Source organism: Protopterus annectens, chromosome 3.part1 (assembly GCF_019279795.1).
Source record: "Protopterus annectens isolate FY-2018-M chromosome 3.part1, PAN1.0, whole genome shotgun sequence".
NCBI classification, from domain to species: Eukaryota; Metazoa; Chordata; order Ceratodontiformes; family Protopteridae; genus Protopterus; species Protopterus annectens.
Genome location: NC_056732.1, coordinates 53,129,232 through 53,156,060, shown reverse-complemented (window position 1 = coordinate 53,156,060; position 26,829 = coordinate 53,129,232). Strand labels below are relative to the sequence as shown.

The following is a 26,829-nucleotide window of genomic DNA, read 5'->3' as shown; positions in this document are numbered from 1 at the left end:
TCCAGGTTGATGTGGGTGCTTCCCTTGAGAACGTGGACATATGTGAAAGCCTTATAATTGTCATAACTAGATGTGGGCAGTTTAGACTACAACTTCGCTTTGCAAGACTTCAAAAGTGCTGTTGCTTGTTCAGGCTAAGCAGATAATCCTTCCAATTAGTCACATGCTCCTCCTTGGCCCTGGACAACAACTGCTTCCCTTTCATTATAGGTTTTAGTTATTGTAGATAACCACCACACAGGTTTACTCTTCTTGAGGAGTATGATTTCATCCTGTCTGGTATTCCGGATTCCATGCAACTATGAAAATGCTCATGTACTACTTCGGTGTACGTTTGGCAATATGTGGCAGTGTATGTAGAAGTGGAGGGGGCTTTGAATATCTGTGCATTTCTGTTTTGCCCTGATTATTTCTTCCATTAGTATCCCAAACTCAGGGAAAAGAGTTGAATCTTGAATATTTCATGTTTACTGTGTATCATCTGTTAGCTTATTTAACCAACAGGAAGGAAAACTAAGCGGGAGTTTGATGCTTTGCAAAGCAGTGATTATTCCCAGTGCTATGGAGCTTGGTTCTAAATTTGACAGGAATGCAACAACAAAAAAAAAAAGACTCACACTTGTAAGGAAGGAAAGGCTGACAAGAAAACAGTACAGTCTGGTCACCGGCTGTGAGCTGTCAATCACATGCAGATAATGGGTCAAATTACCCTTAGCTCTTTGACAGCTAGGGAAGGTAGGTGTGAAGGGGAGGGGAGGATACCTTGAAGAACTAGATTTCAGCCTTCACAAAAGAAATCAAGTTAGCATTTCTAAGAAAGAGCAATAAAATGCACTTTTCAATTCTGTTCTGTAGCATTTGCACTGAAAAAGGATAACATTTTAACCAAAAGTATGTGACTATAAACACAGCAGTGAATGCCTGTAAAATCAGTGCACTGACAGGAGCTTTAGGAAAAAGTGTCAGACATGATGCAATTTGTTTGAGACAAACAATGTATTCTGGGATACTTAGAGGCAGACTAAACAATCAGAATTATTTCAAGATGCCAGACCCCATGTGGTCATAGTCAGAAATTGCATTTAAAAATATCTAAAAAGCTCTAAAATAGTCCCAGAGTGGTGTTAAAATGTAGGAAACACCACACCATGATGAAATAAACATGTTTTTTGAGTCTGTGGGTGCAGTTCTCCTTTAACAGGCAATTCCCCCCATTCCCTAACAATAAGCTAAAAGTATGTTGACAGAAATGGAAATATGCACAAGTTAAAAGCTTTATATAATGTTAAACAAGTAAATATTTAATGTAACTGAAGTCATTAATTTTATTAATAAAGTTTATTTGGATAAGTTGAGAATTTGTATTAAAAAGAGTAAATATGATTACAGATGGCTGCATGCCCCAGTGTCATTAAAGATGTACACAGTTTATACACAAACACAGTACAGAATACTGCTAATCATGACCATTAAAATAATGAAACACTGTGTGTGGATGCTACAAAGCAGACCCCCCCCCAACCAACCCATTCCATGGTCATGACCAGCATGAAAAGCATTAGGACACAAAAACATTCTGAGATTGGGGGTACAGCAATATGCTGCAACTAGAACATTAAAAACAAATTCAAATGTAGTGTTAGAATTAAGCCCTTTAGAAAAAATCTTTCCCTCAGTCAAAAATATCAGAACTGTACAACCCAAAAACTCTGCAGGATGTGTCGCACTGCAGCACGATAGCTTCTAAAATTTTTCTAACTATGGAAAAGCAGGCATTTATAATTCACAAGCTGGAATGGCAAGCCATTCACATCTCCGTACAGTACTGCCTTGTTGACATTCCTCATACTAGAAACTGAAGAGAACAAACTTCAACCAAACAGTTTAGCTTTAAAGAGGAAGTGTTGATTTCCAAAGTAGGAAAGACCTCGAAGATAAAAAGGCAACTGCATTCTTTCAAGTGTTGTTTAGTTCAGGAAGACAGAAGTTAAGGCTTTGGTGGCAAAACAAAAAAGAAAATCACTGTTTTGTTTTCAAGTTTTTTACATTTACATCTTCGTTCTGTTAATTCAGTTTATCTGTTGCCAACAAAATCCATCTTCACTGAACTCAGCCTATAGATCCTTGGCCTGAATTCCCTACACCACAAAATGAGGTTGTTAATTATCAGAGCACTTGTGGAAAGGAAGGTCTGTGCAAACTGACAGCGGTCCTGATTTTAATATGTGGAAGAGGTTGTGCTCATGGCGTCATCAGCAATTTTGGTATTAGAAGGATGAACGCTGGCAAAATATTTCACATCACTGTCATGGTCCATCTGGAGTGCCATTATGGTCTGCTCTACAGCTTCCTGGTCAGAATTTGAAGAATTTAGGAAGTATTCTGGAAGGATTAAAAAACAATATCAGTTTCTAATATTCAGTTCTGATAAACAAAGCCAGACAACCTTTAATTTTTAATTTGTGTACTCTGCTTAAACAAGACTAAGGAAAATTGCTCTACTGGTTTGATTTACCACGACTTCAAAAAACAAGTAATCTCCATGGTATCCCCGAAATCTCAAAACAACCCACTAAAGTGTAGTGGGTCTAAAAACAAAACAGTGTAAGAAACTTCTCTGTGTGGAAGATTTTCAGTCCATATATTTCTAGTTAATCACTGTATATTAATCAGATCAGACAATAGCAGTAGAAGTAGCGAATGTAAATTCGTCAAGTCGAAAAGTAATAATAGAAAATATACAATTCTACAGCATTACTAAGTATTTGAAAGTAATCCAAGCAAGGCAGGCAGTCTGTTTCCAGTCGAAAATCCTTTAAGTACACAGACAAGCGATCCAAGTAAAACAAAAAATAGAGTAATAATTTCCTCACAAGCAAATATATATATATACTTTTTATCAGGCATGGGAGTGGCTTATTGTGCTGTAAAACAAAGTGTTATTTGTACACATGTTAAATTCGCATCCCTTCCCCCATCAGTGTGACATTCGAGCTGGTCCTGCCCTACCTAGTAGCTGTCATAATAATATATAGCCCTAATGTACTTTAATGGTACATCTTATTTAACCAAATTATTAAGTAGATTATTAAGTCTGTGATTTTATACAAGGCAATATACTACATGGCTGGAAATATATCAACCTTAGTTCATTTTGCGATCAAAAATTATATATAAATATATACATATACATTTTGCATGTAAAAATCAGTTTCTATTTTCATAACCTTTTGTTAACAAAGATCGCTTTTGTCCTTCTAGACTTCTTCAGGTCTGTGTACAAGAACCCTAAAAACCTATATAATTGTATAATTAGTATTGTTATTACCATCATTTTGAATAAAGTGGAAAAAAGAGAACCAGAAAAAAATAAAAATAAAAAAAATATATGTATGATGATGGAAACAAAATATACACTTCCATTTCAAATGATTTAAAATGGTATTTAAAACTAATTTGTAGAAAAAATAAAATAAAATAAAATACAATTAGTCATGTAAACAATCTGGCAATTTTCTAAGAAAGCCTGGACTAAACTACTACTGTTCAATTAAAAGTGCACTGGAACTTAGAAAATTGCCACATTGTTTACATGACTAATTGTATTTTATTTTTTTTCTACAAATTAGTTTTAAATACCATTTTAAATCATTTGAAATTTAAGTGTATATTTTGTTTCCATCATACATATATTTTTTTATTTTTATTTTTTTCTGGTTCTCTTTTTTCCACTTTATTCAAAATGATGGTAATAACGATGCTAACTAAATATACAATTATATAGGTTTTTAGGGTTCGTGTACACAGACCTGAAGAAGTCTAGAAGGACGAAAGCGATCTTTGTTATGAAAATAGAAACTGATTTTTACATGCAAAATGTATACGTATATATTTATATATAATTTTTGATCACAAAATGAACTAAGGTTGATATATTTCCAGCCATGCCTTGTATAAAATCACAGACTTAATAATCTACTTAATAATTTGGTTAAATAAGATGTACCATTAAAGTACATTAGGGCTATATATTATTATGACAGCTACTAGGTAGGACAGGACCAGCTCGAATGTCACACTGATGGGGGAAGGGATGTGAATTTAACATGTGTACCAATAACACTTTGTTTTATAGCACAATAAACCACTCCATGCCTGATAAAAGTATATATATATATATATATATATATATATATATATATATATATATATATATTTAAAGCTTTGTGAGGAAATTATTACTCTATTTTTGTTTTACTTGGATCGCTTGTCTGTGTACTTAATAAAGGATTTTCGTCTGGAAACAGACTGCCTGCCTTGCCTGGATTACTTTCGATAACGGTTTGACTTGACAAGTTCGTTGCTACTTCTACTACTATTGTCTGATCTGATTAATATACAGTGATTAACTAGAAATATATGGACTGAAAATCTTCCACACAGAGAAGTTTCTTACATTGTTTTATTTACCATGACTTCCTGACACTGTAGCGAAGGTAATCATAAAAGGCACCTACAACAGCAGACAGCATATACAAACCAAAGTGCACTTACAAGCAAACTTGTCTTGTACCTACCACCATAAGACCAGTGTTCTACAGTGTTTTTTTTTTTTTTTTTTCACAAGTCCACACCTTTGAACTAAACCCACATCAGTGATACAGAAAAAATGAAAAGTTCTGAAATTCTGGTGTTGCCACATTAATATCACAACTCTGTGCCTACATGAACATAGGTAGCCTTGTTTCACCCATGCTCTTAATAATACTTGGGCAACAACGAATGGTGAAAACGTTTGAAATGGATGGAATTGAAGGAGGAATAGCAACTGGTGAATACCTGAAGAGGAAAAATGATGCAACAGTACACAGTCTAATAAGCCTCCTGAAAACTCCCCTTACGGATTAACTGTGCTCCCTCCGTCTCATCTCTTACAAGGCTACATCTCTGAAATGAGCTATGAATAACACAGAATAAGACTTGCAGCATGACTGGACTGAAATATACAAACACTGAGCAGCTCTTGTAGAATAACACGGTCACAGATAAAACTGTAATGTTAACCTGACTAGCTTCATTGCTATGTGACATGATTTAAATTAAAGTGCTAAACATTACGCAACAGAAAGAAGAATCATAGCTTACACAAAAATGTAATGTCTCAGAATGATTTCAACTGTATTTTCCCTAAAGGTACATTATATGAAATGGCAGCCATTTTTAAAAACACAATGTGCACTTTTGACAGACACTTATGACCTGGTCCTAGGAACAAACCAGGATTACAAAAAGGCCTGCAGATAAAAAGAGAAAGTTTAAGCAGGTCAGCTTTGTGGCACAGGATGCCAAATCCCACAATGTAAGGGAAACAACCTGTTTTTTTTTCGCCTCCAAACCAGTCAACCATCAGCCTTCATTCCCTATCAGTAACAATGTGTTTACTCACTCAGGCAACAGCTGACTGGAGGGGGCTACATCCAGGCAGATAAGGTTGTGTTACCTTGGACACCCACAGACCATCTGTCTTCCTTACACCCTAATGGCTACCAAATAACTCACCACTTCCTCCACCACTGACCATCCTAAATGGCAGCCTAAGGACTTGTAAGAAAAAGCCATTATTACTGCCCCCTTGCAGCCTTAAAACTCACCAAATGCCTCACTACCGCTGCTCCCTCAATCAGTCCAAGAGTTTATGGGGAAGCCATCATTCGTACTGATGCAGCACATCACTTCCAGTTAGGCCTTAACCTCACCACTGGTGGCTGGCATGAACACCCTTCCCTGGGTCTACCCCCCCCCCACACTTGAGCTGCTAATTGAAATGAGATTATCTGGGTCACAGTCACAACTTTATTCCTCTATGCCACAAACATACAAACAACCCTAGACTGACTAAGCAACCCAGCCAACCCAGGCACTAGAAGAGCCAACAAAGGAAGGCAGGAATAAATAGTGGATACCAGCTTGTCAGCTGGGAGTGGGAGAGGGGTGGGGTAATGCTGTCTGATCAGCCATACAACTGACTCCTAACACAGGCTGGAACAGGCTAATGAGAGGCACAAGATCAAGACAAAAACACAAGTGATGAAGTAACGTACCATTCTGTACTGTAGCCAGGGTAGCATGTGTGTGAGCATGTGCAACTGGGCCCCATGCTGCAACACCTAGCTTGACAAATTATACAGTAAAATAGCTAAAGACCAAAATAACCAAGTCCAAACAGAAAACTCTTAACTGTCTGGAAGACACCCCAGAAACATAAGGGGTGCTAATGGTGCATAACAACAGCACAGGAAAAAAAAAACCCACACTCCACAAAAAAAAAAAAAAAAAAGTAAACTCAGGTAGATGCTGCTGTAACACAGCACCACCGAAGACAGGTGATCACCAATACACAGCCTCTCAACTGCCCCGGAGTTTGCAGAATGTCCCTGACTTTGGCTCATTTTTGCTGTGGGGTGTCTGGTAAAATTTCTGATTTTCTGTCACATCACTGAGGATTACAGCCAATAATGCCTGACATTACAGTTTCATACTGTTACTGTTCAGAAAATGCATGCTGATAATAAATTTTTTTCTATAAACTTTTAAGTGAATTAAGTAATACTTAAAAACTGTCCCTTATTTTAGGCTTTTGACCTCCCCCACATTATTTCTGGATCTGCCCAGAATTCTTAAGCAATTCATTCGAGAGGTATGTCCTAGCAGATAACAGAAGAGTCTGGCAGATCTGTGGGTGTAACTGAATGCTTGCTCTTAAAGAAAAGCTTCTATAAAACTGATGCTCAAACCATGATGTTTCTTCAAGAAAGACATTCTGCTTTTTGGCAGACAAGATCACTTCCACCTCTGTTTATGAAGACTGCTGGATACATGGGGCTATCAGCTGCCTCTGCAAAACACCTACAAGACACAGAGGAAATGTTCAAAAAAGACTCAAGGCAAGGTTCAAAGGTACATCCACATTTTATCCACGAAAAATCAACGAAGAATCAAGACAGGTTTATACAATCAAGGTAAGCGCTTTCGTCCAAACCAAATGAAAAAACTTCATCAGGCAGTTACAAACCATGAAAAGCCAGTATAAATAATTCAAACAAAATGACATTACTTCCCCTAATAGCAATTTAAAGACATATTCTCCCCATTAACATTTCATATACATTACTATTATAATAGGTAAAATTAAGTTTCACAACCTATCATACATATTTTAAAATTACAAATACATGCACTAAACACAAAAATTAGACTTAAAAATTATTTATAAGTATTAAAGTTATCTTTCTAAAGCTTTTAAATGTAAAATACATTTCAAAGAACACTGGTCATTAAGGTCAGGACTGGCAAAAGCATTAACTTTGAGCTAAACGGAGGGGCCAAGGACCTCCTCTGATATTCTTGCTGACACTGTCAATTACTAAGCAGTTGAAAAATTGCCCAGGGTTATCAGAGACATGTTTAGCCAAAGCATTCATAGTGTTAGCTTTCCCAATATTATATTGGTGTTCTTATACTCTGTTTAAAGTGCCTCTGTTTTCCCAATATAGAACCCTGGGCAACATTGGCATAAGGCAATGTACACAATAACACAACTTTCACAACTGTATTTACCTCTAATCTGGTATGTTACATTATTAAGAGTAAAGGAATTGGCAACCATCATAAATTTACAGAAATTGCACCTGCCACATTTTGTCATTCCCACTTTTAATGGGTATGCCCTACTCTTATTTTCAAACATATTCTTTAGGTTATTCCCACTTTTAAAAATCAGCCCAGGGCTAGCACTCATTTTTGTTGGATGAAAGGATCATCCAACAAGATCCTCCAGTTTTTCAATAGGATGTCTCGTACAGACCCAGCATCCATGGAGAAAGTGGTAATACATTTAAAGGTATGGTTATTACCAACCTCATTTACCATGCTTCTATTTGGTTCCCCAACAATAACATCAACCTGACCATTAACTGCAAACTCATTCAGCGGGGATTCCATTGTTACTTCCCTAGTTTTATTCAGTAAGGGCAAGAACCAACCACTAACTCTTTTTTCATAGACTTCATTTATAATGACATCTATTAGTGTTAGAGGGTAGCATCTCTTCAAAAACATATTTTGAGTCTCACATTCAAGCATGAATTCAGAGTCTAGTGTGGTCATCCTAGCAGCCCGTACAAGTCAACCTTTTACTACTGCTTTTTTCTGGTGAAACGGGTGGGAGCTATTAAAGTGTAATAGTGTATTGAAGTATGTGGGTTTTCTTTTTTTTTTTTCAAAACAAGTTTATTGTTTTAACATATAAGAGAAATATCATAACAATTTTATACAAATAATTAAAAATAGGTATTATTATAATATTCAACAAAACAACTAAAGTATTTACAAAGACATCCACTACAATCAAATCAATTAATTAAACTAAAATACTGTGCTATTGAAATTAGAATTTTTTTAACAAATTTTGTAAATTATCCCATACAATAAAATGTGATGTTTTTCTAGTTGTTCTCATTCTAATTGTGCTTATTTCCATATGACACATTATATTCATAACATTTTTAAATTCATTGAGCGAAGGAGGTGTATCTGAAATCCAATTTCTAGTTATTATTTTCCTAGCCACTGCTAGGATAGACCATAACAAGGGAAGCTTAATCTTTTAACACATTGAGGTACAGGTGTGTTGAATAATATAAGAGACTTAGAAATAATGAAATTATCTGTAAAAGAGCCTGCAAAATTCATTAATTGACTTCCAGTATTCTTTCAACTTCATACAGTCATAAAACATATGAGCCCAGTCAGCATTAATTTCTACATTGCATCTCTTACATAGATTATCTTTATTATTAATTTTATTCATCATCAAAGGTGTATAAAAGATCTATGTAAAAATTTCCATGTATAAAGTCTCCAGACAATGGAAGATGTAGTTCTATAAGCAGATTCCAATATATATTGTTTATCTTGTTGAGTTGGTGGGTCCCCATTAATAGAGGTGAAATAATTCCAGTATGAATCTACATTGTAAAAGTTTCTTGTCTGATAATTTTATATATATATGAAAGTTTACCTTTATCAGAAACTTTATGCTGTAAATTTATTATCAAGTAATCAATCAGTTTTGGAATAGATTCTTTAACTGTTATAGACATTAGATCTATTCTATCAATGAGATGTTGTCTAAGGATCTGAACCTCTAACCAGCAAGTTTCTCTTAGATCAAATTCTTGTTTTAAGTAATCTAGATTTTAACTTTATTATCAGATATCAGCTGATACCAGTACTTTAGATTATTATCTATAGCTAAATGAGCTCCTTCAGAAGTAGATGACATAAGCATACCCTGAGTATAAATTATAGGAATACAATAAAATTCCATTCCCTATACTTAGGGTGCATGAATATAAAGTTACGATAACTAATAATAATATTTAATGGGTAACAGACCATATGTTTAGGTGTAATAGGTGAAGTACAAAATTCCTTTAGCAACCACAACATGGAGTTATTTATAATCATATTTTTATGTGTTAAGGAGATTTTCATGAAGTGCATACTAATTAGCTCCCAATAATCTTTCCATTTTAGACATATGACCGATCTATTAATAAAGTAATAACTTTTATAATAGAAGAGATAATATATAAATTAAAGTCTGGAAAAGAAATACCCCTTGAGACCAGCTATTAGTATGTTTCTTTAATGCAATCCTAGGTCTATTAGGTGCCCATAAGAAATTTAACATTAGTGTATTCAGTTTCTTGATAGTTATTTTTGTAGGTGAAAGTATTATTGATTGTATTAAGTATAAAATCTTGGGGAATATTATCATTTTAATAATTGTAAGTCTCTCCTCCATAGTAAAAACATATTATTCCAGGTATTAAAAGATTTTGTATATTAAGAAAACAGGTATTATAGTTATTATATATAATAGATTTAATATCTTTAGATAGTATTATACCTAAATAAGTTATCTGACCTGAGTTGGGTACATATTTAGTAAAATCACTAATGAGAGTATTTTTTCGTGTATATATAGGTAGTATTTTAGTTTTTCTTCATTGAATATTAAACCAGAAATACTTTTAAAATTCATCATTTTATCAAATAAAGACTGCATAGAAGAATTAGATCCTGCTGATGTAATTAGAACATCATCTGCAAAAGTTGAATTTTGATGTTGTATTTTCTTCTATTTCAAAACCCTCTATGTCAGTACTGTTTCTAATCAAATTAGCCCAAGGCTCCATTACTAAAGTGAATAATAGTGGAGAAAGTGGACATCCTTGCTTTGTACCTTTAAGAATGGGTATTTTTGTGAAACATATGTTCCTACCTTAATATAAGCCAGCGTTCCTTTGTATAAATGCTCAATTAAATTTACAAATGCATCAGAGAAATTTGTGCATTTCATTAAGGTAAACAGATAGTCCCAACTTACTGAATCAAATGCTGAACCTATATCAAGACTAATAAGTGTTAAATCTTTCTTTTCCTATTTGCAAAATCAATTAATGTTAAAGTTCTTCTTATATTATCAAAAGTATTTCTATTTACAATGAAGCCCGTCTGATCTATGTCTATAATGCGGGGATAATTGTCTTCAATCTATCAGCAAAAATACTCATAAACATTTTATAATCAACATTAAGTAATGAGATGGGTCGATATGAAGAACATCTAGTTGGATCTTTATTAGGTTTTAAAATTGGTGAAATAAATGTATATTGCCAAGATGGGGGTTATTAACTCAGTTTGGGCCAGAATAAAAACCTTATGTATTAATGAATATGTAGTTTTAGAAAGGATTTTATATATCTCTGGTATAATACCATCATTACCCGGTGCTTTGTTTGATTTAAGCTTATTTATTTGTGTAATAACTTCTGTATATGAAATACTCTTGTCCAATAGTTTAATCTGTTGTTTATTAAGCTTTTTATTCATGTTTGTGGTTATAAACTCCTTTATTTTATCTTTAGGTTCCATGTTAATGTTGTTATGGTTAATCTTGTGAAAGTGATTTCTAAATTCATCCAGTATTTCTGGTATACTAGAAACATTCTTCTTTTTCCTTAGAGAAAAGATTTCTTTGATATGGTTTTGTTTATTCAATCTTTTTGTTTTATTTTTAAGTCTATGTAAGTATTTGGGGCTTATTGAATAAGACAAAACTTGTATTCTCTAAAGTTATTTTAACTTTATGAGTTAAAATTTCTTTGTATTTCTCATTTAGTTTGTTTATTTCTTCAATAACTTTCTTGTCCATAATATTTTCTTTATTATTATGTTTATAAGAGTCTAGTTTACTTTGAATATCTAACAATTCCTTATCCCAAGATTTCCTTTTATTATTATACCATCTGATACTTTGTCCATATAGATATGATTTTAAGGCATCCCAAACATAGACAATGGAGACTTCAGGAGTATTATTTATGTCTAGAAAATGTTGTACTTCTGAAAGTATATATTCTTTATAGTCTTTTAGCTGAGTTAAGTATGCTGGTATCCTTTTGATCTGAACATTATGAGTATTTTTATCATGAATTCAAAACAATTGAGTTATGATCAGATATAGGACATGAAATGATTTTGGAATTAATTAAATCTGTTATCATCTGGTTAGAAATAAAGACCCTATCTATTTTTGAATAAGTTTTGTATCTGTTAGAAAAAAAGGTGTATGGTAATGATTTTGACTCTATCTGATTATTAATATCATTCAAATGATAAGAATTAGCAAAATCATTTAAATGTTTTGCATTAGATGTAATTCTTCTTTTCTTTATAGTGGTAGTATCACTTTCATGTAGTATACAATTAAAATCACCAGCTAAAATAATATCCCTATAGAGAATGATATGATCTTATCAATATGATGTTTCACTGTATTAATACCAATTCCAGGTATCCAATATACATTAATTAAAGTGTAAGTCTTCCCATTAATTTGTATTGTAACCATACAAAACATTCCTTTGTCATCCTGATAAGACTTAATGGTTTTAGGAATGGGCATACTTTTATTCCATAAAATAGCCACTCCTCTTTTTTCTGAGTGTGCTCTGAACTAACCAATACTGTATACTTATTAGTGGCTAGTTTATCAATATCTTTTTCAAGAGATGGGTTTCTTGCAGGAAGACTAGATTGGCCTTGTGTAGATTAATGTATCTTATTAGGCTTGCCCTTTTACATGGATTATTCAATCCATTAATGTTTAAAGAAATTCCTTTTAAAGATGTCATTTGGTATTTTTAAAACTCAAGAATCTTATGATCGAAATAACAAATAACAAGATAAATAATGTTACATCTCCTCTTTTAGGTGTACCTTTAAATATAGCTGTATTTATTAAATCTCTTATGGGATTTTGTATAGGATTCAATTTTGTTTGTAGTGACAATGAGTGTACAAAATATATTGTGGATGTCAAAACTATATACATATAACAATGAACAAGTGAAAATAATGTAAGGATTAAACCTTGCATCCCGCCTGGAGTTAAAACTCCAACTTAGAGTAGTATTTGCTACTCAAGTTAACCCCTACCCTAAGCAGCAGTACCTCAGCTACCACCTTATCAATTTAATACTAGTTATATTTAACTGAGGTTAACAGTTTTCAATTCAATTATCTATCAAGACAAAACTACACATTTGGTAAAACAGCATCATATAAACTAAAATAAACTTTTTTTTTTTTTTTTTTTTTTAAAACTGTTCATACTATTATATAGATCTATGTAATATATAACACTTGTATTCTAATAGCATTCAAATAATCTTAATGTTAGAAATCAAGAGGAGAGAAAATTATGTTCTAACATTCATTTAAATCAAAAACTTTGGCTAATATGATTCAGACATTACATGCATTAAGATGCATCTATTTTCTGTCATGTGAATTCTATCAACAGCTTCCAAAAATCTTGAATTGTTTGTATATGAGCATTTACTTAAACTCATTATTGTCAATAGAGTTAAATATTGTATTCATAAAATTATTATAAATCATATTGCATAGTTATGCAGATTCTCAGAAACACCTGTTATTACCTAAAAAAAAAAAAAGCCATCACACACACACACACACACACACACACACACATATACATACACATACACACACACACACACACACACACACACACACACACACATATATATATATATATATATATATATATATATATATATCTGATCTCACTGAGTTGTGTCTTTGTAAAGCAGTATCCTATTTGCTGTTCCTAGAATAAATCTGTCTGCTTTATACAAAATAATGCACAACAAACACATATTAGTAACCAGATTTTACAATCATGCTAACCTACTGCTTTAAAATATATCACATGACATTTCTTCCAGAATAGAGTTATAAGATTATTTATGTTTGTCAATCAGATGAATTAAATGAGTTATAGTAAAGTATATGTTTGGGACACAAATTTTTAACACAGATTATTATGCAGCTGCTAAGTAGATTTTCCAAAACATTTAAATAAATGTTTCATTTTTATGCCTTCTAAAATAAGACATTTACTTACTACAAGAAACTACATCATTTAAACTCATTATAACTGACATATTTTATGAACAGAGTATTTTTCCTGAATCTGTGGTGTGTCAGTGTGATAACCTTGTCAATGTTTATACTAACTGCTTTCAGTTTCTCTGTGAGAATTCTGTCATTTGAAGATTCTGAGGTAACTCAGACACTGTGCATGAGACAGCCCACATCCCAGATTCTCTCTCTTAACATTTTGGCGGGAAACTTATTAAAAACTAGTGACAAACATTCATTTAGCAGTGTAAATGCATCTAAACATGACAGAACCTCCACAATGTATTCCACAGATCATCACAGCCTCTATGCAAGTGAAATTAAACTCAAAATTACCAACAAGCAATAAAACTCAGCATTCTTCTCCCAACTCAGTTTTCATACAAATCCTATTATTCACTGTGCCCACACAGTCAAAAGCATTTCTATATATTAATAAAGAAAAGAAAAGAGAGTAGAAAATAAAAGGGTGAGGCAGAAATAAAAATGTAAGAGAAAGCTGTAAGAAGTATATACAATGGAATGTTACTTACTGTTTATATTAATAGAGTTAAAAATAAAACATATTATTTACTCTTATTTAGTTCTGATTATTATTAGTTAAAGCATGACAGATTATTTACAAACAAGCATAAGCAGTATAATCAAGAAAGTATAATTAGAAATAGCATTTGAAGAACTTATAAACTTTTACAAGAAATAAATATGTTATTATTCTATTAATGATATTTTCATTACTGTTCTCTCCTGCCCTCCCCACCCTTTACCCACTACATAATCTAAATAGAATGTCATTGTTTAAACAAAGAAAATAATAAAGAAGGAAAAAAAGGTAAAGATAAAAAATGTATCAAATTACTAACCTTACTTTTTTCAGAAAGAGAAACAAATCGAGTCACAGCCTGCCATTAAATCCTCAGGCATTTTGACTGGTTATGAAACAAAACATTTCTTTGCACATAGAGAATAACTTTGATTAAATCTTTTCCAAAATATTTGTGGCTTTCTGGAAATGCAGGAACTACATTCAAAAGATTAATAATGAACTAAAATGATGAGAGAGAAAAAACATATAACAAATCATTTGTTTTTTAGTCTCTTCTTCTTCTCTGAAGTCTTCCAGGAAGCTTCAGTTGCCAATCTCTTTAATGAAGAACTAGCCCATTTCATTTCTTCTATTTTATCCAAAATCCTTTTTCTTTGACAAACAGTAAAGCAGAGTCTAAATCATCGAAGACCTTAGGACCATCAGGAAGGAAGATTTTAAGCTTGGCAGGAAACAGAAGGTATGTTTTAAACTGTGCTTTTTTAAGCTCCCTTATTAGTGGCAGAAAAACTTTTCTTTTAGCAATTACCATGGAAGAATAGTCATTGTCAAAATGCACAGTTGTCTCATTAAACTTAACAGGAGCTTTAGCCCAAGCAGATTTAAGAACCAAAGATGATAGAAATCTAACTATAACTGATCTAGGATAGTTTTTGTTAGAGTTAGTATTAGCTATAGATCTATGTGCTCTTTCGATACCAAAAGAGAATGCTTCTGGTAAATCTAAAGTTTTAGGAGCCATGTTGTTAAAAAGAAGTAATATTGTTACCTTCAATATTTTCTGGCAGTCCAAAAATCCTAATGTTATTGAGCCTAGATCTATTTTCCAGGTCATCCAGCTTTGTTTGTAAATGTGTATTTTGTTTCAGCAGAAACTCAATGTTGATTCCCTCTTCTTGTATTTTATTTTCCATGTCATTCACAGCTTCTTCTATGCCTGTCATCTGGATCTTCTGTTGTTGCAGGTCCATATGTAACAAGTCTATTTGTTTTGTAGTTTTTTCTATGAAAGTGTCTATTTTAGTATCCATTTTATCCATCTTAGCAGTAAGTTGCTGGACTATAATTATCAGAGACTGAAGTTCTTTCTTGATGCTGGAGTCTTGAGAATTTGTCTTACTGGAACTCATTTCAGACTGATAAACTGACAGGAAAATTTCCAAAGTAATTTCTGACAGGAATATTATTAAGATTTCCTTTCTTTTTTAGATATAGTTCAAGAACTATATAAAACAAACATATTTAGAAAGAAAATTACTTCAAGAATTAATTTTTTAAGTAATTAATTCCTGTCAATGTAATGAAATTGGTGGAGCTGAAGAAATCTGCTGCTATCCTGTGTTCATCCTTGGCCACGCCCCCCAAGTATGTGGGTTTTCTGAAGATCTTAGCTGTATATCTTCCATTTATTAGATCCTTTGATAATTCAAGATCCAGGTAGGAGATAGTGTCAACCCTAAATTCAAATGTAAATTTAAGGAATGATGTAAATCCAGAAATAGTATTGACAAAGTTTTCCGCATCACCTAAGTCACCCCGAAAAATGATGAATATGTCATCCAAAAATCTAGAAAGCTTTGTCTGTATACAAGGGATTCTTAAATAAGAATTCCCCCTCCCAGTACGCCATTACACAATTAGGAAAACTACCCCCACAGGGGGAGCCCATAGCAACACCAGTTTGTTGCAAAAATTATTCACCATTAAAAATCAGCATGTTGTTATGTAGCACAATTTCCAACAAATATTCTACAAGATCTACTTTGGATGAAAGGGTCCCCTTTTAAGGAGAGAAACTCTCAGAGAAACTCTCTGACCCAACTGATGCCAATGTCGTGAGGAATCACTGTATAAAGATCCTTGACATCAATGGTCAGGAAGTTGTAATTGCCCTGAAAGTTTAAACTGTTTAAAGATTTTAAGAAATCCCATGAATCCCTACAAATTTGGAATTCACTATCCAGGAATTTCTTAAGTTTCTGATCCACAAGCTTAGCACATCCATATGTTATACAGTTCCTACCATCCACTATGGGTCGGAATGGTGGATTTTGCAAGTCTTTGTGGATCTTGGGAAGCTCAAATATTACTGGTGTAAGGGGGGGGGTCAAGATGTTAAGATAATTCACGGTTCCCATGTCAATACGATTGCCTATAAAAAGGTCATTGATTAAAGACCTAATCCTCTGACAGGCACCACTGAATTCATTTAAGGAAATTTTTAATTTTAAATAGGTGTCGGCATGTAACACCTCAAGCATTTTATTCCTGTAAAACGTATTCATAAAAATATGACCTCCACCTTTGTCAGGTTTTAGAATTCAAATAGTTTGTGTTTTCAATAAATCTGAAACATTCTTTTCACTATCAGATACATTAGGTACATATGTTCTTAATGGTCATTTACATAATAAACTTTTGATGTCTAATTCACAAAGTTTCTCAAACAATAGTACTGTAGTGTTCAAGGGTGGATTCTAAACACTAGAGACTTGTAAATCATCATTAATATATGTATTCTGACCTAAAAGGAATGTAAGATTTAGCTTATGTGTAAAAATGTTTAAGTCCAGCAATGTCTTTGTCAAATCCACCCTTTTACTGGGCACAAATGAAAGTCCCTTTGCTAGCAGATCAATGAGTTCATGAGCAGGGTCAAATTCCATATAATTATATATACGAAAATCACCACTAGAATGTATCCGTAGGTGTTCGCAATCATTTGTAATAAGACCGTTGTAGTTAATACGTTCCATCTCCGTTTGTTCCTCTTCTGCTTGTGTGTGTGTTCCAAGAGCCTCGGTTCATCTGTCTGTCATTCACTTTCACGGCCATCTGAAAATCCTGATTATGTGAACTGTTGGAATTCTCCTGCCATTGCTGAAGGTGTTCACTTCATCTGATAGGTCCATTTATGTCATCTGACTCAGTTTCCTGAGTAACAGGGACGTTTTGATTATTATTAATGGCCTCAGGCGTGTCATTACGGTAATTCGCTATAGGTTGCCTTATCACGTTAGTTGGAGCTGTGACGACTGGGGAGAGATGGGTAAAGGCTGCCAGCCTAGTCAAATAGAATTTGATACATAATTCTATCAGCTGTATAAATAAATGTAAAATACAGGCTTGTGTTTTTAAATGAAAGAAAACACTGTAAAATGTGAACTTCAAGATTGTTGCAACATTGCCATCTGCTGTAAGGAAAACCAAGCCAAGTATTTCAAATGTGCCTTGTAAAGTTGAAAAGATCTTATGAATCTCTTTAAAGTTTTACAAGTTGGTTCCAGTGTGTCTGGATGAAGGTTTCATGCCCATTGTTTTAAGACTAAAGTTTACGACCAGAATTTAGATGTGGAAGGTGTTTTATTGCTCTAGTTTCTGCTAGAATGTATATGTGAAATGCCTTGTACTGTTGTAAGTTTCTGAGTAGGTGTTAGATTGCTAAATAATGCAGTTTGTGGCCTGAGTACTCAGACCAGGTGTTAAGATGATGCAATATGAATACTGGGAAAACCTAAGTGTCAAAAATGATGTAATTTGGGAAGAGCTTTAGAGACATGTTTTTTAGTAATGTTTAAATACTATTTCTCACAAGAGATTGAAAGCATTTTGATCTGGATATCCAACTTATTAGCACTCTGCCTTGTGCTCACATGTAAGTTTTAGCACTGTGATTTCTTGTAGGAACAGTTAAAGCTAGTAAAGATTAATTAGGTATTTTTCTTTGAAACCAGACCTGTCCTAGTGCATTATTTTAAGTTTCTGTGTAATCTCTGAACTCTTGGATATCTCTGTGGTGTAGTAGTTTTGTCTTGTGTTTTAATTATTTATTATTAAATATTTTTAAAACCTTCTTCCTGTGGCTGATTTGTGTTGAGATGAGCTCTAGAGTACATTGCATGTTTATAGAGGTTATTGTAATAGGCCACTCTAAAGTAAGCCTTGACTGTTAGTCATACTACCATTGGATATTAATATTGCACAATAATAACTGGACACCCTTTTAAGGGCCTTTTAGTAGCTATTATTAACTGGGTGGTGGCAGCAATTACTACCGTATAGTCTGGGCAAAGGGGTGCAGTTGGAGAATCTGTGTCAGCCTTTCCCAAGAGTGGCTGTGAAGTTGTAGAAATACTTATCTCAAAGTGTGTGTGTTGTGTCAGCTACTTGGCAGGGACACAAAGCACTGGTTGGACAGAGAGGGTACTGGAGGGTTTAGCTTGCCCAGTTAGGCTGAGACCTGGACCCTATAGCTGTGCCAGTGTGGAGTCTTATTGGGGACCTGGTGAGCAAGGGAGCAGCCAGCCCCAGACTGACTGTGATCTCTGTGTGCACTTAAGGGAAATTGTACATTAATGTGTGTATTAGTTAGCCTTTCCTCTCTTCTATGAGACGACCTCCCTGGTGTTAGTGGTGAGGATTGAGGCTCCTTGATTGCTGGGCCAGGGCACAGTCGTCACAGGAGCCTAATGAATATTCAATGTGGGTAGAGCAGGGTAGGCAACACCATTTTGATAGTTTTTCCAGTTGCGTTATAATTTCTTTAATGGATTTAAGCTTGATAAGCGAGTCCTCTATGCTCTTAAAAATACAATCACAGTCGTACTTATAGCAGCAAAAGTCTGCATCTTCTTTAATACAGCTTTCTAAGCACAATAATTCATCCTTTAGCGTCACCATTGTAGCATTGTAATTATTTATTAATAAAAGCAGAAATTCACAGCCTTGGTTATCAAAAAGCTGTGTAAGGTCTTTAAAGAAAGGGGAATTGTGAACAAGCCCAGCTGGATAACTGCCGCAAACCCTTAGGGATCTGGCATCTGCTGACACATTTCTGTAGATAATAAGCTTCTAGTTGCAATTTTTTAAATTTATAAAGTTTGGAATCAAAAAGTTTCAAATTATTCACAATGTCTGTTCCTGTTTGAGCATTTAAGGTACGAGTGCTTGCAGTTGAGGGATCAGTTATTAAATCCATGGGTTTGTTAAGGCACTCAAGTAAGGAATGTAACACACCTTGTGTTGTAGGGTGGTTAAAGCCATGGGAAGTGGGAAGTTGGCATAATGGTTAAGCTGTTTACCTTATAGACACAAGTTGCAGGGTTCGATTCTCACATGGGGTAATTGGCTAGGCTTAAAATGGCCCACAAGGGCAGTTAGCCTAGTACTAACCTATGAACCAGCCACCGACTGGTACTGGAATACATGTAGGGATGACAGGGGCGCATCATCCATTACCTCTACCAACCCACTAGTGCCATGCCTTGCATGGGGAATAGTCATAGTAGCCTGTGCATTCGGCAGTTATTCAGTCTTTTGTTTAAATCATCTATTTGTTTAGCCAAACGTTGAATAATAGATGTCAAATTTAGAACAGCATTCACTTCAGTAGTGGAGTTTGAATTTATAACAACATTCGTTTCAGTAATGTTCTCCAGTGAGAAAGACAACTGAGGAGTAGGAGGTGAACCAATTGCCATAATACCAACTAAAAAAACATTACAAATTATGTAACTACTCAAAAAAGACTCAAGGTAAGGTTCATCAAAGGTACATCCACAGTTTATCCACGAAAAATTAACGAAGAATCAAGACAGGTTTATACAACCAAGGTAAGTGCTTTCGTCCAAACCAAATGAAAGAACTTCATCAGACAAGCCAGTATAAATAATTCGAACAAAATGACATCACTTCAATATTACTATTAATAATAATGTACATGAAGTGTTAATGGGGAGAATATGTCTTTAAATTGCTATTAAGGGAAGTGATGTCATTTTGTTTGAATTATTTATACTGGCTTTTCATGGTTTGTAACTGTCTGATGAAGTTCTTTCATTTGGTTTGGATGAAAGCGCTTACCCTTGACTGTATAAACCTGTCTTGATTCTTCATTAATTATTCGTGGATAAACTCTGGATGTACCTTAGATGAACCTTACCTTGAGTCTTTTTTGATTAGTTACATAATTTGTAATGTTTTTTAGTTGGTATTATGGCAAGTGGTTCACCTCCTACTCCTCAGTCGTCTTTCTCACTGGAGAACATTACTGAAGTGAATGCTGTTATAAATTCAAACTCCACTACTGAAGTGAATGCTGTTCTAAATTTGACATCTATTATTCAACGTTTGGCTAAACAAGTGGATGATTTAACCAAAAGGCTGAATACTCAACTGCCGAATGCACAGGCTACTATGACTATTCCCCAATGAAGGCATGGCACTAGTGAGTTGGTAGAGGTAATGAATGATGCGCCCCTGTCATCCCCTACATGTATCCCAGTACCAGCCAGTAGCTGGTCCTTCACATATTTCTCCTGCGAATGGCTTTAACCACCCTACAACACAAGGTATGTTACCTTCCTTACTTGAGTGCCTTAACAAACCCGTGGATTTAATAACTGATCCCTCAAACTGCAAGCACTCATACCTTAAATGCTCAAACAGGAACAGACATTGTGAATAACTTGAAACTTTCTGATTCCAAAGTTTATAAATTAAAAAAATTGCAACTAGAAGTTTCTCTTCTACAGGAATGTGTCAGCAGACGCCAGATCCCTAAGGGTTTGTGGGCAGTGGGGTTATCCAGCTGGGCTTGTTCACAATTCCCCTTTCTGTAAAGACCTCACAAAGCTTTTTGATAACCAAGGCTGCAAATTTCTGCTTTTGTTAATAAATTACAATGCTACAATGGTGACTCTAAAGGACAAATTATTGTGCTTAGAAAGCTGTATTAAAGAAGATGCAGACTTTTGCTGCTATAAATACGACTTCAATCATACTTTTAAGAGCATAGAGGACTTACTTATCAAGCTTAAATCCATTCAAGTAAAGAAATTAGAACGCGATCAGAAAGACTATCAAAATGGTGTTGCCTACCCTGCTCCACCCACACTGAATATTCATGAGGCTCCAACTAACGTGATAAGGCAACCTACAGCGAATTACCATACTGACATGCCTGAGGCCATTAATAATAATCAAAACGTCCCTGTTATTCAGGAAACTGAGTCAGATGACATAAATGGACCTATCAGATGTAGTGAACACCTTCAGCAATGGCAGGAGAATTCCAACAGTTCAGGGAATTGTTATGGCTAGGCTTGTATAGGCCCTAGGGCTGATAGCCTAGTACCAACCTATGAACCTATGAACATAATCAGGACTTTCAGTTGGCCGTGAAAGTGAATGGCAGACAGTTGAACTGAGGCTCTTGGAACACACAGAAGCAAAACAGGAGCAACAAACGTTGGAAAAACCTTCAAAAAGGTCTCACAGAGACAGATAACTGGTGCCAGTACCATGGTTTAAAGCTAAATGCCAAAAAATGTATAGTCATACCCTTTGGCAAAAACAATGTGCCCACAAATTACCACATAGGCGGAAACCCATTAAGTACAGAGAAAGTTATTAGGGACCTGGGGACCCAAGTTGATAGCAATCTCTCCTTTGAAAACCACATTGCCAAAGTGGTTAGAAAGACCTTCTACATAGCCCACCTCATCACGAAGGGTTTCACATCTAGATCAAGAGAGGTAATGCCCCTTTATTCATCCCTCATCAGGCCCATCATAGAATACAATGCCCTTTGGGATGTACCTTACCAGACACCTCCAGCAATTAGAGACCCCAAAAGTATCTCACCAAGAGGATCAAGGGTCTCAAACAGATGCCATATGCTGCTCAGTTAAAAACTCCAGCTCTACTCAGTTGCATACGCCTACTTCAAGGCGATCTATGCCTGACATACAAAGCTATGTCAAATCCAGAATTAATGGACATGCTCCACCTCAGTAAATCTAAATCCCTTAGAGCCACACGAGGGACTTGAACCTCAGCACAGAAATAAATAGAACTTGCTGGAGGGACAGGTTCATAACCCAGAGGCTCCCTTCGCTCTGGAATAGAATTCCAGTTCATGTGAGGCACAGCACCTCACTGAATCTCTTCAAGAAGAATCTCGATAGGTGGATGGGGAATCGTAGGTTTGTCCCAGGGATTACTCCCGTGTCACTATTAGACAGAGGCACAGTAAACTAAACCTTAAAAAGGGCACAGTATACTCAAATCAAGGGGTGGCGTAAGCCATACAGAATCGGGCTAGGCTTATAATTGCCCCAGGGCAGATAGCCTAGTATGAACCTATGAATCTATGAGAAGTTAAGGATATTAATTTATGAGCCTTGTTGGGGTTTAGAATAAGTTGGATATCAGTAATCCATTGTTCCATGGAGCAGAAGGATTCTTGGGTAAGCTTTTGAAGAGTGGTTATGGATGGGGCTGAGCAGATTAGTGTGGAGTCATCTGCGTACTGTATAAGTGATGCATGCAGGGTGAAAGTATGTAGTTTGTTAGTGGAAATGGTGAACAGTAGAGGACCCAGTATTGATCCTTGAGGAAAGCCTATAGTGGTTGGTAATAGAGGTGATAGTGTACCTTGCCATTTAATGGATTGTTTTGTGTCAGACAGATAATTTTTGAACCATGAAGTTGTAGAGGGGGAGAAGGACAAGGTGGACAAAGTGTCTAAGAGGAGGTTATGGGGGTCCATATCAAATGCTTTTGATAGGTCTAGGAATATGGCTGTTTCGAAGTTGTTGTATCTTAGTTGGTTAATCTGATTGGTAAAGGATAGTAGAGCAGTAGTTGTACTATGGTTTGGGCAGAAACCATGCTGTGTGGGGGAGAGGAGGTTATGTGAGGTTAAGAAGTGCATTACCTGGGTGTGAATACCTTTCTCCAGAAGCTTGGTAGTTTGACAGTTCATAGCAGTTACCACCTTTGTGAAGGGGAATTATATATGACACTTTCCATAGCTGGGGTATATAGGTTTCTTGTATAGAGCGGTTTATAAGAATTGAGACAGGGTAGGCTAGTGACTCTGCAGCTAATTTTAGAAAATTAGTGGTTTAACCATCTGCGGCAAGAGTGGTGGGTTTTAGTTTATAGAGTAGTTTTCTAACTGTGGAGGATAGTACAGGTGAGAGTGTAAAGGTGGGTATGTTAGTTTGTTCTACAGTTGGGGTGGCTTTAGAGTTACTGTTGGATAGTTGGGTAGATAGTGCGAGGATAGAGTTTGTGAAGTGATTGTTGAATTGAGAGGCTATGCTATCATAAATCAGAATTGTTGGGAGATGGGGTGGTGGTTTTGCCGGGTTTTAGAAGGGTATTGCTGGCCTGCCAGAACTTTTGGGGGTTTCTAGAGTGCTTGTTTTGGATGTCTAGGAAGTAGTTTTTTTCATGGGTTTTGGCCTTATTTTGTAGTTCTTGATATTTCTGTCTGTCTTGGATAGTGTTATTCTTTTTCCAGGTTTTCCAGGCATTGTCTCTGGCTTTTAGTAAGGCTTTTGTTGTCCTATTTAGCCATGGCGCATAGTTAACTTTAGTTCTGAGTTTCCTGATGGGAGCTAGTATATTTAGAACATTCATGAAAGTAGTATAAAAAAGTCAACTACCTGGTGTAATGGTAGAGTTTTTAGTGGGTTACAGTTATGTTGCTGGAACATACTGTTAATAGTTTGTGGATTTACTTTGTGCTCATCCCTAATTTCCTTTATCAGTACAGGTTTGGGTATTTTTGCCTGTTTACGAAGGAGGAATGTGGGGCACTGGTCACTCAATGCATCAGATAAGCAGCCCACATGATAATATTCTTTGGGGAGATTAACTAGCGTCCAATCCAGAATGGAGGTTCTATTGGATTTTTTTGTCTACTCTGGTGGGTTCTTGGATTAGTTGTGAGAATCCAAACAGGTTAACATGGTTTGAAGGATTGTTGGAGTTGCAGGTTAGCCAGTCTAAGTTTATGTCGCCTAGCAGGATGGTTTCTTGGGGTAGGTTGATTGTGGCCCATTGTAGTATCCCTTCTATTATAGGAGAGTTATTTCCTGGAGGATTATAACTGCAGAGGATGTTGATAGCAGGATGGTTTCTTGGGGTAGGATGATTGTGGCCCATTGTAGTATCTGTTCTATTATAGGAGAGTTATTTCCTGGAGGAATATAACTGCAGAGGATGTTGATAGGATGGTTTCTTGGGTAGGTTGATTGTGGCCCATTGTAGTATCTCTTCTGTTATAGGTGAGGTATTTCCAGGAGGAATATAACTGCAGAGGATGTTGATAGCAGGATGGTTTCTTGGGGTAGGTTGATTGTGGCCCATGGTAGTATCTCTTCTATTATAGAAAAGTTATTTCCTGGAGGAATATAACTACAGAGGATGTTCATAGCAGGATGGTTTCTTGGGGTAGGTTGATTGCGGCCCATTGTAGTATCACTCTATTATAGGAGAGTTATTTCCTGGAGAAATATAACTACAGAGGATGTTGATAGCAGGATGGTTTCTTGGGGTAGGTTGATTGTGGCCCATGGTAGTATCTCTTCTATTATAGGAGAGTTATTTCCTGGAGGAATATAACAACAGAGGATGTTCATAGCAGGATGGTTTCTTGGGGTAGGTTGATTGCGGCCCATGGTAGTATCCCTTCTGTTGTAGGCGAGTTATTTCCTGGGGGAATATAACTGCAGAGGATGTTGATATCAGGATGGTTTCTTGGGGTAGGTTGATTGCGTCCCATGGTAGTACCTCTTCTATTATAGGATAGTTATTTCCTGGTGGAATATAACTGCAGAGGATGTTGATAGCAGGATGGTTTCTTGGGGTAGGTTGATTGCGGCCCATGGTAGTATCTCTTCTATTATACGATAGTTATTTCCTGGAGGAATATAACTGCAGAGGATGTTGATAGCAGGATGGCTTCTTGGGGTAGGTTGATTGCGGCCCATGGTAGTACCTCTTCTATTATAGGTGAGTTATTTCCTGGAGGAGTATAACTGCAGAGGATGTTCATAGCAGGATGGTTTCTTGGGGTAGGTTGATTGTGGCCCTTTGTAGTATCCCTTCTATTATAGGTGAGTTATTTCCTGGAGGAATATAACTGCAGAGGATGTTGATAGCAGGATGGTTTCCTAGGGTAAGTCGATGTGGCCCATTGTAGCATCCCTTCACTTTATAGGATAGTTATTTCCTGGAGGAGTATAACTACAGAGGATGTTGATAACAGGATGGTTTCTTGGGGTAGGTTGATTGCGGCCCATGGTAGTATCTCTTCTATTATACGAGAGTTATTTCCTGGAGGACTATAACTACTGAGGATGTTCATAGCAGGATGGTTTCTTGGGGTAGGATGATTGCGGCCCATGGTAGTATCTCTTCTATTATAGGTGAGTTATTTCCTGGAGGAATATAACTGCAGAGGATGTTGATCTCAGGATGGTTTCTTGGGGTAGGTTGATTGCGGCCCATGGTAGTACCTCTTCTATTATAGGATAGTTATTTCCTGGAGGAATATAACTACAGAGGATGTTCATAGCAGGATGGCTTCTTGGGGTAGGTTGATTGCGGCCCATGGTAGTACCTCTTCTATTATTGGATAGTTATTTCCTGGAGGAATATAACTGCAGAGGATGTTCATAGCAGGATGGTTTCTTGGGGTAGGTTGATTGCGGCCCATTGTAGTATCCCTTCTATTATAGGTGAGGTATTTCCTGGAGGAATATAACTACAGAGGATGTTGATAGCAGGATGGTTTCTTGGGGTAGGATGATTGCGGCCCATTGTAGTATCTCTTCTATTATAGGTGAGTTATTTCCTGGGGGAATATAACTGCAGAGGATGTTCATAGCAGGATGGTTTCTTGGGGTAGGTTGATTGTGGCCCATTGTAGTATCCCTTCTATTATAGGTGAGTTATTTCCTGGAGGAATATAAATGCAGAGGATGTTGATAGCAGGATGGTTTCCTGGGGTAGGTCGATGTGGCCCACTGTAGTATCCCTTCTATTATAGGATAGTTATTTCCTGGAGGAATATAACTACAGAGGATGTTGATAGCAGGATGGTTTCTTGGGGTAGGTTGATTGCGGCCCATTGTATTATCTCTTCTATTATAAGTGAGTGATTTCCTGGAGGACTATAACTACAGAGGATGTTCATAGCAGGATGGTTTCTTGGGGTAGGATGATTGCGGCACATGGTAGTATCTCTTCTATTATAGGATAGTTATTTCCTGGAGGAATATAACTACAGAGGATGTTGATAGCAAAATGGTTTCTTGGGATAGGTTGATTGCGGCCCATTGTAGTATCTCTTCTATTATAGGGGAGTTATTTCCTGGAGGAATATAACTACAGAGGATGTTCATAGCAGGATGGTATCTTGGGGTAGGATGATTGCGGCCCATGGTAGTATCTCTTCTATTATAGGATAGTTATTTCCTGGAGGAATATAACTACAGAGGATGTTGATAGCAAGATGGTTTCTTGGGATAGGTTGATTGCGGCCCATTGTAGTATCTCTTCTATTATAGGGGAGTTATTTCCTGGAGGAATATAACTACAGAGGATGTTCATAGCAGGATGGTATCTTG

The 26,829-nt window shown here is 35.8% G+C and overlaps 1 protein-coding gene across 5 annotated transcripts in view; it reads right to left on the bottom strand.

The window, feature by feature from the left end:
- Positions 1-1,323: 1,323 nt before the first annotated feature.
- PPP4R1 (protein phosphatase 4 regulatory subunit 1) overlaps positions 1,324-26,829 on the bottom strand; it is a 1,686,542-nt gene continuing 1,661,036 nt past the window's right edge. For all 5 annotated transcript variants that reach the window (XM_044066551.1, XM_044066553.1, XM_044066554.1 and 2 more), the window contains one exon: positions 1,324-2,382. In XM_044066551.1, coding sequence (XP_043922486.1) covers positions 2,219-2,382 — 164 coding nt within the window. In that variant the 3' untranslated portion in view covers positions 1,324-2,218. The remainder of the gene's footprint in view (positions 2,383-26,829) is intronic.